The sequence below is a fragment of the Cyprinus carpio genome, chromosome A3, assembly GCF_018340385.1.
Source record: "Cyprinus carpio isolate SPL01 chromosome A3, ASM1834038v1, whole genome shotgun sequence".
NCBI classification, from domain to species: domain Eukaryota; kingdom Metazoa; phylum Chordata; class Actinopteri; order Cypriniformes; family Cyprinidae; genus Cyprinus; species Cyprinus carpio.
The window spans coordinates 23,789,727-23,806,218 of record NC_056574.1 but is presented as its reverse complement, the minus strand read 5'-3'; the positions used below and the strand labels follow the sequence as shown (position 1 = coordinate 23,806,218).

At 38.7% G+C, this 16,492-nt stretch overlaps 1 protein-coding gene across 3 annotated transcripts in view; it reads right to left on the bottom strand.

The window, feature by feature from the left end:
- The window catches only part of LOC109048951 (liprin-alpha-3-like), a 33,366-nt gene extending 22,173 nt beyond the window's left edge, over nt 1-11,193 (bottom strand). For 2 of the 3 annotated variants that reach the window (XM_042725222.1, XM_042725227.1), the window contains exons 1-5: nt 10,992-11,193; nt 7,792-8,853; nt 1,819-1,920; nt 697-861; nt 82-156 (exon numbers count right to left, since the gene is read on the bottom strand). In XM_042725222.1, the coding sequence (XP_042581156.1) occupies nt 82-156; nt 697-861; nt 1,819-1,920; nt 7,792-8,124 (675 nt within the window). In that variant the 5' untranslated portion in view covers nt 8,125-8,853; nt 10,992-11,193. Of the gene's footprint in view, nt 1-81; nt 157-696; nt 862-1,818; nt 1,921-7,791; nt 8,854-10,623; nt 10,821-10,991 lie in introns of those variants that run through there. The other variant, XM_042725224.1, reaches the window with a different exon arrangement.
- Between the last annotated feature and the right edge of the window lie 5,299 nt (nt 11,194-16,492).

Sequence of the window (16,492 nt, the reverse complement as noted above, 5' to 3'; positions counted from 1 at the left end):
AATCTAAGCATGCAAGACCAGCGTGCCACATAAAGAGAGAAAAGGAGGTACAAACATATATTGCAAAAGTATGATGTTTACCTCATTTGTGGAAGCTCCCAGCTCTTCCTCTAGAACGGCAACTCTCTCTAAAGCCACACGCAATCTCTCACGCACCTGAGGGAGAGAAGAACAATAGACAATGAATCAACAGGGAGAACCTGTCCAAAAAAAACCATCACCTCCATGAAAAGACGCAGTAATTCTGTAGATGTCTGACTGTTTAAACACTGATAATCAGCTTTAACAACTTCTTAATGAACTCATAAAGTGCAATATGAGAAGGTGTTCTGCTTCACTGATAGCTGTGCCTTAAAACAGAATTACTTGGTTTTTTGAAGGGACCAAATGAAACTACCTTTGCATCAGAGAAATAATGGCTTCGATTTTGTTATTTCCCTTCACACAAAGTATTGGATAGACTTTAAATACAGCATCTGAGTCATATGGGCTATTTTTGTGGTACTTTTATGGCGCTTTTCATCATTTTTGAAGCTTTAGGCATCTGTGTTTTCATTATGAGCAGGACTAACAAGAAAAACACAATGAAAACAGAAACCAAATGGCAGCTGTGGTCACAAAAAAAATTTAGATATTTGGATGTATCATCATGCCAAAATATTGTAGGACAGGAGAGAGTAGGGAAGTGCTGCTGACCTTTTCGTCCAGGGCTTTATGGTGTTCGAACAGGGACTTGAGGGCCTTGAGCACCTCCACCTCGCTGGAGACTCCAGCAGGAGACTGAGCCTGCCTCTTCACTACAGTCATCCTCAGAGAGCGCTCGTGACGAGACACCAGACACTCCAGATGCTCCAGCAGCAGCTAGACGGCACAGGAAAGAAACTGAGAACGTAAGAATTTAAATTGGGAGACGGGGGATAGTTATTACCCCTTTCTTTACTCTAGTGAACATTTCTCAGAGTAGGACTGACTCCCAGAGAACAGTCTTAGGGGAATCACATACCAATTCAAAATGTTGGGGTCAGGGAAAAACAGTAATATTGCAAAATAATATTACATCTTTAACTGTATTCTATTTGAATATATTTCAGATTTAAAATAATGTATTCCTGTGATGGCAAAGCTGAACTGACAACAGCCATTACTTCAATCTTCAGTGTCATATGATCCCTCAGAAATCATTCTAATATGCTGATTTGCTGCTCAAGAAACATTTCTAATCATTATTAATGTTGAAAACAGCCGTGCTGCTTAATATATTTGTGGAAACCATGATACACTTTTACAGGATTCTTTGATGAATAAAAAATTCAAAAGAACGGCGTTTTTCTTAAAATAGAAATCTTTTTGAAAGATTATAAATGTCTTTACTATAATAAAGGATATTTCCACCATTATTTTCAGGAAAAATAGTCCTGGGAAGTAAAAAATTGACCTTTTGTGATAACATGCTACCACAATAGTAATATAAGGGTAAATTGGAATGAAAAAAAAGTAAAGGAAAATTTGAATTTTATGCATCGAAGAGTTTTGAACTAAATACAGAAAACATCCATTTGCCACTTTACTTCTGACTCTATTTACTGAGACAAAGCTCTTGTGAAAACTAGTATATATATATATATATATATATATATATATATATATATATATATATATATATATATATATATAGTAAGAGTGGGATATTGCACCCCAACCAAAACATGTCATCAAAACCAAACACCCTAAACACAAAACCACAAACACAGGCAGGGGATATAAAGAGGATGTGATGTCTGTTTCACACGCACAGATTATGGTTATGGAGTTACTGACCCGTGTATTGTTCCTCTCCGCCTTGAGCTCAGCAATCTCCTCTTCTCTCTCCAGCAGCTGCTCCCGACATACATTCAGCTCTTTGGTCAACACTGCAAACTCCTGCTCACACACACACAACAGAAAATGAACTCTGTTCTGATCTTTACAGGCTCATAGCAATCAACACAAATAAACCAAAGAGTGTGTATCCAGTGCAGTGGTCAGCCTGAAATATATTTACGGATCACTCAAACGACACACACGTAATGTAGAAATAAACACATACACCACATACATGTGTCCACCGTGTAGTCTGGGCTTCAGACAGCCTGCCCACGGACCGCCCACAGACTCACTGACCGTCTGAGACAGTGCATACACACAACTGAAACGCACACTTTCTCAATCTGGCAAGCTCTAATCTGATTGGCTGCCATTTCACTAGGTGTAAGAGCCCACGGGGTTTATTATCAGTCTGTCTGAAAAGTTGTGTTTGCAGGTTGATACAACAAGTTCAGCTGTTTTGAAGATGAAATAATCACTGCACTGCCTAGTGATTTCAAAACCTTGAAAGATACTCTATATATACATATCCACCAGTGTTGTTATTGTTAACTAAAACTATTAGAAATGTTGTTGATGAAATCAAGCTAAAATAAAATAAAATAAAATAAAAGTATTAGATAGAAAAACTTGAATGAAAATTTGAAATGTCTGAAATTAAAGCAAAATAACAACAAGACTCAAAACTATTATATACAGCAGTAACCACACAACAATGAAACCATAAGAATAACAAAAGAACAGAATGTGTTTAAAAATCTACTGCTATTACAACATACAAAAGCTTTCAATGACACCAATTTAACACAAGGTGAGGACAGCGGTGAATGTGTGTCTGTGTGAGAGTTGCACAGTATACAGTAATAAAGGTAAGTACAACTGAACAAAAAAAGGTACTGTGGGACAATACCATCATTTGGTCATTTTGTCACCTGACCCAGAGGACAACATACTGCTATTCAGCATAGTTCACCAGTTTGGGCAGTGAGATGTGAACATCTTGTGGGATAATGTGAGATTATTAAAATCACTTGTTAAAAATCATGTTACATCATTTTTGCTGAAAAATAGAGAAACAGAATCTTCAATTTCATAGAATCACAAAATGAGTCATTTTTAATAATTTAACATATCAACATTCCAGGACGCTCGAGTAAAGTAGGCATATACACTCTTTGAATAGACAATTTGCTGATCATCAAAAGTTAAAATGTATTTCTGTACTCATCAATATGAAGACCATCAGACGACATCAAATGAAAATACTTTGCTACAAAAGTGTAGAGAAAGATTATTAAATTATTGGACATTTGCATTGAGTTCAGAGTTCGTTTGGACTTCCTGTGTGTTCTGTTGCAGTTATGTTTTTGTTATAACCTGCAGTATGTGTGAGCATTGTTGCAAAAATTCAGCTCTTTACCTCCTCTTTTTATATACATTCTACAAACAATCTGCCGAATTCAACAACTGAACGTGTTAATGCATTAACTTAAAAAACATGAGAGTATGCACATTACTGATATTGAACTATTTCACTTATTGACATCGCAGCATCATTTCATAAGTAATACAAGGCTGTTGATTAGTTACAGAGTTACTGGTATCGTAAATGCCCAAATGTTGGTATCGTACAACCAACCTGTGTTTGTGTGCATGTGAGACTGAATCAGAGTTACTTTTATTGCTTCTGTGTGAACAGATGACAAAGTCCACGTTCTGAACACTCCAATGAGCAACTCTCGGGTGTAAGGTCTTCATAGCACCATGTTGTGTAAGATGACATATGGCCTCACATGGCTGCCACTGCGAGCCTAAAGCCACACCATCTTTGTCCAGCCGCCTATATGTGATCGGGAACCTTCCTCAAGAATCACGCACCACACACCTTCCCTGTCTTACACAGACAAAACTGCTATTGCATGTGTAATTATGTACTTTGTGTGTCCATTTACTTAAATGCACAACAGATGTTATGATTTTTATTAGATGATGCTGTATATGTTTGTGAGATGACGTAAAGAACCACTAATAACTTAACCTAAAAGTGACTCAAATCCTGGATCAATCCAGTCAGCGACTCAAGAAAAACAAAAGGAGATTTGAATCCATGCCAGTCTTACTAAGCAATCCCATTCCCTCCACAATGCATCCAAAAACCAATCAAAAGGCCTTTAACAAGCAAAGCACAATTCTCTAACCAATCACGTTGCATGTACCTTCTGAGCTCAAATCGGCCAATCATGTTTCCTTTCCTTCGTGATGAATGCGTTTGGTGGGTCACGTCTCCATCCTGTCTATATCTAACTGCCTCACTTTCTGCCAACATGCAAAAATAGGGGAAAGAAGCTGGAGCAAGGAGGAGGAGAGGAAAGGAGGAGTGGGGGGGCTGAGCTTAGGAGTGGTATAGTGGTACACAGATGGCAACTCAGTGGGCCCATAGGACTTTGGCTTTCTGGAAATGTACCTTGCTGAGATTGGACTAGAATTATGTTTGGCACAAGTATGCCAAACACAACTGCGTGATAATGTCCTGCCTTATTTCTCTCTCTCATTCAAGCTCCCGCTACCGCTCCACGGACTCAAAGGACCTCAACAATGGCTTTGCATCCTCTTTTTTAGCTTTTGTCTCTTCTCGATTCGTTTTTCTCTCATACGCCCAATGCTGATGGGATGCACCGACTGAACCCTGCTTAATCTGAATATGTGTCTGCTTATTTCAGAGTGTTTACAAATGTTTGTGTGTGAAAGAGAGAGATATTGATTCTCCCTCTCTCTGTGATGCTATGCCCCTTAAATATCCTGTCATTCCCACCGAAAATGGGTCTCTCTGATACCTGCTAATTCAAGCCACATGTTGGTGGCAGTCCATCCCAAAATGTATCCAGTGACACAGACGTTGATCTTTAATTGGTATACAAATATGAGTTAGAATTGTATAAAAATGAGTAAGTTCACAAATACAGAATCATAAATGTGTAACCTAATTCACATGAACAAACCATGATTCATAAATATGCAAATGCACTGATGAATTGTTCAGTGTTTTTGCATTTAAAAAATGTATTGTTCAATCTGCATTTGGAAATTGTCCCATATTTGTGGGTCACCTTAGAATTGTGACTTTTCTGACAGGTTTAGATTCACAAATTCATTGGTACAAGTGTATTTTCTTTAAACTTCAAAAATTATTTTTGTTAAAAAGGTATTTTGTTTTATTTACCTGTAAATAAGACAAAATGTATTTAGTTTACTGAAAAACTGCATTAGATATTGTTTCAAGGAATATATGTTAAATTACTTTCTTAGACCATTAGAAAACAGTTTTTTCTTGTTTCTAGCAAAAATGTAATAAAATACGTGACATTTTGTTCAATCTATGGTGAAAAAGAAAAAAAATATTAACTACGGGGTATGAAATATAGGCTAGCAATATTAATATATTCTGTAAAACAAGACAAAATTGATGATAAAGGAAACGACTCTTAACAATACAGTTAAGTTGAACTCAGTGTTGTCTCTCTTCTGTACAATGTGCTTTAATGGAAAAGGAGTGATGTTATGCAGAAATGTTACAATTACACAGGAACATTCGCATGTTTGAATTTGAATGAAATCCACAAATTATGCAAAGAGCAACTTTTTTTTCTCTCCACTAGGAACATAGTGGTCCAGGGAGCTTGGGATATTAGAAGCGACTCTGTTATTTTGTACACACACAACATAACTTAAAGGATTCACTTTACTACAAATCAAAGTGGTTGTCACTCTCCAAATTTTGCAGTGTACATACAGTATGTATGTATTTAAGCAGTAAATATATTGTGACAGGCAGCAAGGATGCCAGCAACGAAGTGAGTGACTTAAATTACTAAACTAAAAGTATTACTTTGAAGGTTGTTTTTTGTGTAATTGTAACATTTAAACATGACACGACTCTCCCATAAAAACACATAATGCAGAGAAAAAATTACTTGAGTCATCTTACTTAAGTCATTCATTTGTGAAATGTATATGTGAATCTCAAAATATGCAAAAGCAAATCTAAGGTGACAACCATAATGTGAAGATTTGCAAATGCAGATTCAAAACTCTATTTGTAATATAAAATCATTTGAAAAACTCATTTGAATTTGAATAAGGTTATACATTTGTGAATATATTCATTTTAATACTGTTCAGACCCCAACTGCAATGCCTGACAAGAGTTATCCATTGGCCAAGCTCATTACCTCACCTTAACCTGCTGTGATGTCATTAAAGCATTCAAATTCATTATTTGACAAAACCTACCAATGAAACAACCAGAACTGTTTAAAAGATTGTACTGCCTTGTAAAACAAGCCACAGAACCATAGATAAGCAGATAATCTCAAAAAGATATGTAACACCTTAAATTAGATCAGAGGAGACAAAACAGTTCAGGACCTGATCCAAAAATCACCAGAAAAGCCCAGAGCAATCTAGAAGATAAAGATTAGCTTAAATGTCAGCCAAATCAGCCAAATATAAATACAGACTGCCCAATGCAAACAAAGGACATGATACTAACCAGACAAGCTTAGTTCTGACCCTTTAAAATTCTTTACACCTGTCTGTGTGTGACATCACTTCTTCTTCACTGGCAGCTCATCATCAGACATGGTTCATTGGTCATTGGTCACAGGTTCATTGGTCATGGTCACCTGTTTTTCCATGCAAACTATTCAGTCTAAATTCTTAAAGGAATATTCCAGGTTCAATCCGAGTTAAAGGATAAACTCTGTGTTACGTGCACCCAGATTATCAGTGATAATTCAGCAAAAGCCAGCTCCATAACCTTCAAGACCTCAAGACATTTGACAGCTCCAGAGCTTTTGTTAAAACTACAGTCTGAACTTCCGCATTTTCATATATTTCCATCCACAGACAGTCAGATCATAGGGGCGACGTCAAAATCAAAAGTGCATTATGGGTTTTTGCGTTTCTATTGCATAGACAACCAAGTTTTATTAAAAGCCATCTTTCCAGCAGTCAATTCCCCCTTAAAGCTCAACTGACACCATTTGTGTCATAATTATAACCAAAAAAAGTTTCACCCCTAACAATGTTATGGTGTGCTCACAATTTGTGAGAAAAATACTGTCATTTTAATCAGAATTCTTGTGAATTTTGCACAAGGGTGAAAAACATGAATGCAGATTTTGCTCATTCTCAGGTTGGTCACGTGTATTCGCTGTGCTGACCAAACAGAAAACTGCTTGATTACATAGTGACTCCTGTGCGAACTGTGCTTTATACATTGCTAGGCTACTGACAACAGACAATGGACCTTTTTTGCCCACAAAATTATGCTCCTTTGGCAAGAAACTTACAATGGAAGACAATAGGACCAATTTTAAAGCTATAATTTTGCAAAGCACTTATATCAATTCCTCTGTTAAAACTTGTGTATTACTTGATTAGTACTGTAAATCTATTTAAATCATCATTTTTGTAGACATTTGTTTGTTTGTGATGTTGTGCTGTCATGGGGACATTGTAAAATTGGATATAACTTCCACAGAAAAGGTTAGTAGGTGACCTTTTCACAGTAAAATCAGTTAACATATTGTGCACATCTTGTGTTTTTGTGTTTTTTTTTTTTTAAAAAAATATTGTTTTTTTGATTTTTATTTTTATATACTGTGTGTGTGCCTCGCTAAGTTTTTGCTTAGATTTTTTAATAAAAAAAGCAGAAATAATTTATTGTAGTAATAAATATTATGCCACAAATGCTGTCATTTGAGCTTACATGTAACTTTGACTGAACCCCAGGCATTACTTTAAAGTTATCCAAACTAAGATGATATTTATCATTTTAAATTACAGGAGGACAATATATCAATATGATTACAAAATATTCACATTATGAATCTCTTTAAACCCACGTACAGGACCCCTGATGCGTACCTGTGGCAGTGCGATGGAGAGTTGTCTCTGTAGCGAGTCCTTCTCGTGACCCAGCTCTCGCAGACGTAGCTGTGCCGTGCCGAGACTGTCCTGGGTCTCTCTGAGACTCTCTAGCAGCCGCTCTCTCTCCGTCAGCATATTCACCATCAGAGACTCCAGATTTCCAGTGCTCCCCCCCTCGTCTCCACCACGGGTCTCCCGGCCCCCATAGCCACCACCCATGCCCCCTGCACCGCCCCCCATACCCCCACCACCTCCGGCAGGAGAGGACGGGCCTCCTCCACTACCACCCCGGCCGTCCTCTGAGATGGTGGGCATCACCTCACACATCATCTTGAGGCCGTGAACAGGTGCGAGAGTTTAAGGGCGAGTGTGTGTATGTCTTGGCCCTACAAAAAGAGGAATTTGCGAGGATCACAGTGTGGGACCGCGAATCTGATGGTGTTTGTGTGCCTGAGAGCCTACGGCACACTGATTAACAACTTGTCATTCATATGCAGGTGTTTAGGATGTGTAGCGTGTGGTCTGTGGTAAGAACGTGTGCCTTAACAGTCTGTAATGTGTGTGGGAATGTGAGTATTGCAGATATGTTATCCTATGCGTGCAGTTGTTCTCTCTTTCTTTTCCTCTATATCCTGTCCCTCAGTGAGTGTCTGTTTGAATTCACCCTCTATTCAAGCTTTCTTGGTGGAATCTCCTAATTGCTGTGCTCTTCTTCAAGGGTAGACATGTACTGTCAGAGTTGTCTTCTTCACAATGAGTTTATTATCCACAGCTTTTCCTTTATTTTTTCCTCAGTGCTCAGGTAGATTCATGAGTTGTGTTGCTATTTCCTGAATGGCTTCAAGGCTCCTGATTGGCTCTTAGTATGTGCTGTTCAAAATCCGTGGCTTGGGTGCATTTGGGTGGAGCAGCAGGACGTGGTCTCAGGTGGGACATAAGTGGCAGGAGAAAGTAGGAGGGGAAAGTCGCTGGGTTGCAGGGATTGGATTGGGTAAAAGGAAGGGTGGGCATGGAGGACAGTCTTCTACCCAATGGGTTCGAACTTCAAGTAAAGGAGAGCTGAAGAGGGAAATAAAGGATAGTGGCATTAGCACAAATGGTCAAAGCTGGGCAAGACATGAAGAAATAAAGCATTATGCATCCAATCCAGTGAATTCACGGTCTCTAAGTAAACCATTTGAGAACATAACAGCAAGTTTCCCAGTAGACTTTTTTTTACAAAAGCACTTTTATTGACTCTTGAGATAGCAAAAAAGGGAAAGACAAGACAGTATACATGGAGAAAATAATACAACAAACAAAATCAAAAAGACTTTGGAGAGCAACTGTTATGATATCTTACTTTTGCAATTAATAATAAAACATGCTTTCAATGCAGACATTTAATGCATTGGGATAGATGAGTAGGGAATGATCTGTGCTGTTGGGTTACTGTCCTCGGTCATTTAAAGCTTTAAAACTTATTGTGATTAAAGACACTAAATGGAAAACATGCCAGTCTTGACCATGACATTATTTACATGCACATAACTTTCTGATTCATATTCCGGGTAAGCCTTTATTCTGAAAACAGATTTCCAAATGCTCCAGAAATAGTGACATATCAGCCTATCCTGAACATTTTTCTGTTAGCTTGAGCCATTTATAGTGCACCATGCATTTTAGTCATTTTGAAGAGTAATTTAATCAACTCAGGGGCTATGATTTGTGAAATAGGGGTCACGAGACTACTACAAATATAAGCCACGATAATTCTTTCAATTTTACAAAATCTTCATTAGAAAATAAAAGTGTTTAATTTCTCAGAATACTTGAGTTGTTTATATCTGATATCAGAAATGACATTTGCTTGGAGGTAGATAAAAAGGAATGTTCAGTTACAGTCGATATTCCGAATATGACCCACAAATCTAAATAATACAAGCATATGCTATCTAATCATGATTTCCAGAAACCAAAACACTGGATAAATCTGGTTATGGTGATCAATGTGTTGGCTGATGGCATGATCTTTGCATAATCACAATATGACCAAATTCTGATTCACATCAGAATATTCCTGTGCATGTAAAAGCACTGAGTGAGAGACATGGACTCAGCACTGAAATCACTCGGCTCTTCGACACAGGAGTCAGCACTAGATGGTGGCAGACACATTGGGGAGCGTCAAACTAAAAATAACATTATAACCATCGGGTTTCCCCCTCATAGAAATCTGGGAATAGCATGAAAGAGCGTCCTGTTCCAGTGAATGTCGACACATGAATTTGGAAGAATCGACAGAGCAGTGATTCCTCGCACAGGCCACAGATCCTGCTAAAAACTCCCTGTCTTGAATTTTAACGACGTCGAGGCGAATAAACACAATGTATCAGCCTCGTTTCCGCGACTGTCATGCAGAACATTCAAATCTACACCCAACTCCATTTGTTTTGTCTCTCTGCCTGTCTGTCTGTCCGTCCCTCCGTCTTTCTGCCTCCCTCTCTTTCTTTCTCCGACACACACCTATTTCAATTTCCCTTCAATATAGACCGCAGCCGTTTCCTACAAGGCACCGCTTTTATTTCCCGTATTTGCTTCTCTGAACAGGCTCTGTAAAGCCTATTAGTAAAGAGGCTAATGGATGCGCATGATATACGGAAATGAAATTCATGGTGTGTAACGATCATGTAGCCGGGCACCGCTTTTTGTGTGTCCGTGGACGCTATCGACACGCAGTGAGGAAGAAACGGGTGTCGTTTAAAGGGTGCCGTGCGTGAATGGATGCTACTGATCTTGTTTATTCCGTACTAACATGCATGGCTCGATGAAAAGAATAAAAATAAGCACCGCTCCGTTCGCAATTCGCCCAAACGCCGCTCCGCGTTCTCTGTGTAAACTGGGCTGGATGTATGTGTTGACGTATTCCTCTGCCGCCCGCTCCACCATGATATATGTGCCGTCTCTCTTCTGCGGACACGCGACTGGACATGCCGTCGAAACGAAATGATTACATTTTGACTGGTCTTACGAACAACGCATCGTGTCATTTCTTCAAATGTTGCTGTTTTATTCTCTTCCTCCCATCCTTTCGCCTCGCCCCCTCCTCCCAAGTCCTCCATCCCCCTCCTCATCTCCACAGCTGGGCGATATCACACACACAGACATGCGAAAATACACAAGAAAATACATGCGATGCTGAAGTATGCACCGCTCACCGTTGTCATCGTCGAGAGTAAACGCTAGACATCATCATCATCATCCTCATTTCATCCCCGTCGACCCCATCGGAGCGCAGCGCTTTCGGGTGCTGAATTCGCCCAGTTATCAGCCTCCCCCCTTTCCCTTTTCCTCACACATGTAACGACGGCACCGAGCGAGCAAACGTTACACCTATCCACAGACAGCTCCAGTCTCTCTCTCTCTCTCTCTCTCTCTCTCTCTCTCGCTCGCTCTCTCTCCCCCTCCCTCTCGATGTAAAGGTGCTGGCTCTTAAAGAAACACTCGCGCCTGCTTCACCACCACAGGGAGCACAAACGCGAGCTGTTGCTAGGGCTGCTGTGGTCCAGCATCTTTCCTCACATAAGAGGATGTACGTGTTATTTTAAGAGCGATGCATGAGCATGCATGGGCACAAGGTGCAAATGGTTTCAGCGCTGGCTGGGTACCACTAAGCGCTTCAGCAGTAAGTCTGCTCTGGCTCTCTCTGTGTCGCCACATCCACTCCCTCTACCGGCCGTTTTCAGTATTGCGACTCTCAAACCATCCGCACTTGTTAACAACTATCACATCATTTTTTTCAGCGTCTCATTGCATCATCACTCAAGTGCGGCTTTTATTGGGTTTTCAAATGTTAATTTGACGATAACTGTGTTTAGAGTATAATAATATTTTGCATCTGCATTCTACTCTTTTTCGTAGTCCACGTGATAATTTTCTAGCAAAACCAATTACTGTATGAAACAAAATGTTTATTTAAAAAAAATCTCTATTTAAATACAGGCTACACATTCTTTCAAGAGCACACTTGAGTAGCCTATTGCACGAGTTGTCGAACTGGTGTAGGCTAAATATAAAGTGTATATTATATAAAGACTTAAAGGTCGACGTTTATAGAAATCTCCGTCAGCTTTAATTTGTACAGTAGCCTATATTCGTCTAGTGCATCTTAAATTGTCTTTTGTCACATCTAGCATAGATAACCGTTAAACATCTTAAAGACATTTTAAACGAAACAAAGGATTTTTACATTTATAATTAGGCTATAAGCTATTTTCGCGTCCGATATCTAAAAGCGCACGCGTGGCGCAGCTACAGATGTGCGTTTGTTCATATTCAGCGTAATTTAATAACTAACTAACTTATGTTTAGCTACTGAAACATCTGAAAATGCAGTCGAAATATTTATTTTTAAAAAAGGAAAAATAGTAGCCTATTTGTAACCACCTTACTTTGACTGTATTTGGAAAAGGCTCACACTCTGCTCAGACACCCTATAACTCGTTCGGTGGAGAAAAACTTTCTTCTACAAAAAAAATGCAAATAATTTTTGATGTAGCCTATAGGCCTATATTTTATATCTAGTCATGAGATAATCATAATAAGAAGCTATCCGTATGACGTAGTGCGTGCGCTTGAGGAAAACCAAATTACCCGCGACGCGACTTGTGCCGAGGAGCCCCTTTCAGTGGAGGAGGCCACAAGCATAAATGCTGCAAGCCAATAAAAAACAGACACCGGTGACTTCTCCACCAATAAACCAGACGACGAGGAGGGCTTCTGCCTCGATAAACGCCAATAAAACGGGGGGAGAGCAGGGTGGAGCTATGAGGGTCCCGAAAGGGATGACGTAATGTGTTTTTAGAGGATGATGTCATCGTTGTGCACAAGGAGAGGATTTAAAGACACCGTTGTGAACGTGGTATAACTTGCAGCTGGAGCAAGTGCTGCACAAGAACAAAGTGGGGGATGCCTGCCTTGAAATAGTCCAAATCAAAAGCCTTAACCATTTATTTAGTAAGCTTTTCTACTTCTTCTAGTTTTTTACTTCTCACTTTGAAAACCCCCAAAGCATGGCAGGACTTCATATGCCATTTTTACATAACATACCCAAATATACCATTGACGTGTCTTAAGCATAACACTACTCTTATGCATTACAATGTGTCCGTAACTTGCATAGCTTGTAGTACTAGCATCTCTACCCATGCACAGCCGGTCACCGTGGCAACAGAGGCAGCATGGTGTTTATCAGAGTGTCTTTTGCAGCTGCATCATCAGAGCCTTCCAAGCCAGTGTGCACTTAGGAAAAGAGATAAGGAGAGGACACTGCTGAGGTAAACAGGGATAAAACCGACCCTAGTCCTCATGTGTTCAAGAAGAGTTCAGGATGAGCAGCTGCTCACAACAAAGCCTCCAATTTAAGAAAACCCTAAGCAATATTACCATTACAATAACTTTTCAATTTTTTTTAGGGATAATTCACCCCCACATTTACAGTTTTGTCATCTTTTGCTCACCCTCATTCCCAATCTGTATAACTCTATTTTCTTCTGTGGAACACAAAAGAAGATATTTTAAAGTAAGTTGGTGACCAAATAGTTTTGGTAATGATTTCCATCAAATAACAAAAAAAAAAAGAAAAAAAAAAAAAAAAGAGAACATTTTTCAAATGATCTTTTATGTTCCACAGAACATGGAAATGATGCATGTTTTCATGTTTTAACTATCCCTTTAAGAGGTTTGATGCTTAAATATAAAGGTTCTTTATTGGCATGTTTCCCATTAAGAACATTTAAACATTCATGGAATCTTTCAATTCCACACAATGTTCTTTAGAAGCTCTTAAAAATAAAGGTTCTTGGCATTTATAGTCCCATAAAGAACCTTCAACATTCATGGAACTTTTCCATTCCCCAAGAGGCTATTAAAATATTCTTCGCACTAAAAAATGGTTCACAGAAAGATTCTTTGGGGAAACAAACAAACAAAAAATGTTCCCATTTTGGAAACTTTATATTTCAGAGAGCACAGATGTCAATTTATGTGATTCTCCAAAAACCAAACAGCAGATTAATGACCATTGTGCTTTTTTAACATTTAAACAATTGATTAGAATTCTGTATGTTAGGTTCTTCTTGGCGTACAATACCCTTGTCTCCATGTCCTGTAAATGACTGACAATCACAGTGAGAGACTGTCGTCTGTCCCTGTGAACTCAGCACATTTAGTTTCTCTGTGTGTGTGTGTGTGTGTGTGTGTGTGTGTGTGTGTGTGTGTGTGTGTGTGTGTGTGGTGGCGGCCTGAAGTGCAGAGCGGTTTGGTTCTATCACACAATAGCAAAGTGATGACCCAAAAATCACCTGAGCATTATCAGAAAGTACATCAGGACCAATGTTTTATGCTCAGGATGCAATCCATTGTCTGCAGTTTCACCGCTGTCCGACCGTACAGCTCAGAGAGTGATAAATACTGCGCATAATGGTGCAGAAGCAGCAGAAATTTCTCATATGTGGATATCGTGATTTAAGGGATGACAACCAAGTGTGTTTGGCACAGAGTTAGAAGTGCTGTGGGCAGTTTTATGAGCTCTTAGCTCCCTCTCCTGTCCATAAAGGCTATTGCAACATGGCCCAGATATAAACACAGGATGTGCTGTAGTGTTGAATAATAGTGCTGTGTTCACTGCTTAGTTGTCTCTTATCATCACTCACAGGCTGAGAAAGGACAAGCGGAGGGAAAGATCAAGGGTAGAGATGTAGCAAATGTGATTAAGAGAACGTATCAAATACCTTGTCCAATAAGAAATCAGCTATTGTGCAATTCTAATGGTCGCTTTCCTCCTCAAGAACCGCATACATCTTCCTCAGATCTGCTTCTGCTGAAACTAGAGCACAAAAAGTTAAGATTTTAAAGGGATAGTTCACCTAAAAACAATAACTGTCATCATTTACTCACCCTCATGTTGTTCCAAACCTGTATGAAACACAAAACGTCTTTGTGCACCGTTCACTTTTATTGTATCGAAAAACAAAGGAGTAAGTTATGAGAGAATTTTAATTTTGGGGGGTGGACTAATCCATTAAAAAACCCGAAAAACTTTATGATAGCGGTTTATGTAGATACAGAGGGTGAGAGTGAAAAAAGCGGAGAAATCACTGTTAGGGGCCTAACAAAGCAAATGTGAGAAACAGGATGTGGAAACCAGACAGTCCATGCTCCAGAGACACAGTAAAATACCTACTGACTTCATAAGGGTTAGTATCAAAAAAAAAAAAAAAGAGTTATTATGAAAAGTGGATGATTCAGCAGCAGTCAGCCCACTCAGTGATGCAAATGACTCGAACAGAAGCCCTCTTTCACACTATCCAAAGCAAGTACTCGTTTCATCAGACTCTTCCCACAGCCTCTGAGTCATCTTTCTTGGCTCTTTATTATATTCCTCTTGTCTTTTACACGCTACAGAATTCAACAAATAATTCCTTCCTCCGTTTGCTGGTTAACAGAGTTCCCTGTCCTTGTGAAAGGACACCAAACTGAAGCAAAACCTGACTTTGTTTGTCACAAAGGAAAATGAAATGAATTAAATGCATGAAAACAGATATGAGGGTTGGTTTTTATTAAGTTATTTTTGAGGTCAGCATGATATCATAACTGATCGACATTCTTAATACACTTATTTTTTATTCATCTCACTCATTATTATTCAGTATTACTTTAGTATTAAATTATTATCCCTTAAAAAAAATCTCTAGGAGCAAGAGCCCTCAAGTAAACAATTCCTGTGAGAAGTGTTTAAATATGTGGACAACACAAAGTTTCAGATTGCTGCACTGATGTTTGAGAGGAGGGGCATTATTTACATACTGATAGTAGCATCACTAGAGAGTGTAAGGTGACAGCTGCAGCAGGAGAGGCGGAGCAATGAGGTCATTGGGGTTAGGCAGTGTCTGACAGAATTGGAATGGAATTTACAGCAAGTACGTGCCATGTGGCAAGGAGTGTGAGCAAATGACACTCAACACAGATCAATGAATACTTCAGAACAATGCCGCTGTCACAACAAGTTTTCACAGAGATGAAAAAAAAAAAAAATTGATTTATTGAAAGAGAGATGCAGAACAGCTCTAACTGACATTCGGAGCCAAGGAATTATTTTAGAAACAAATGGGCCGATGAATGTCATCATATGAACAATATTTTTTGCAGATCACAATTAGAATTTAATGTCTAGTGTCACTTGTCGACACAATAATTTAGATTTTTGCTGTTAGACATGATTATGTTATCAAACATTTTAAAACAAAGCACAGCACTATAGTCTTGAAATATCAGTTGCGTTAAAGAAAATGAAAATTTCACCCAAAAATTAACATTTTATCATTATTTACTTAAACTGTAAAAACGTTTTTTGGAAGTTGTGAATAAACTGTATTGGAGTATGTTTTACAAGAAAATACTATTTTCGGCTTTTCTACTTCAAAGTGTAACATTTATTAAATGTGTTACTTGTTGTTTCTTTGCAGTCGTTTGAAAAATGAGCTTTGACATGTTTTGTCCATACATTTCAATGTCCAGTCAAAATCAATGGGGTTTAATGTTGTTTTGACTTTTACTACACAGACAGGTTGTTTAGCCATTCAGTTTGTTCAAATATCTTGCGTGTTCCAAAAAAAAAAAAAAACTGCATGAGGGTGAGTAAATGATGACAGAATTACAA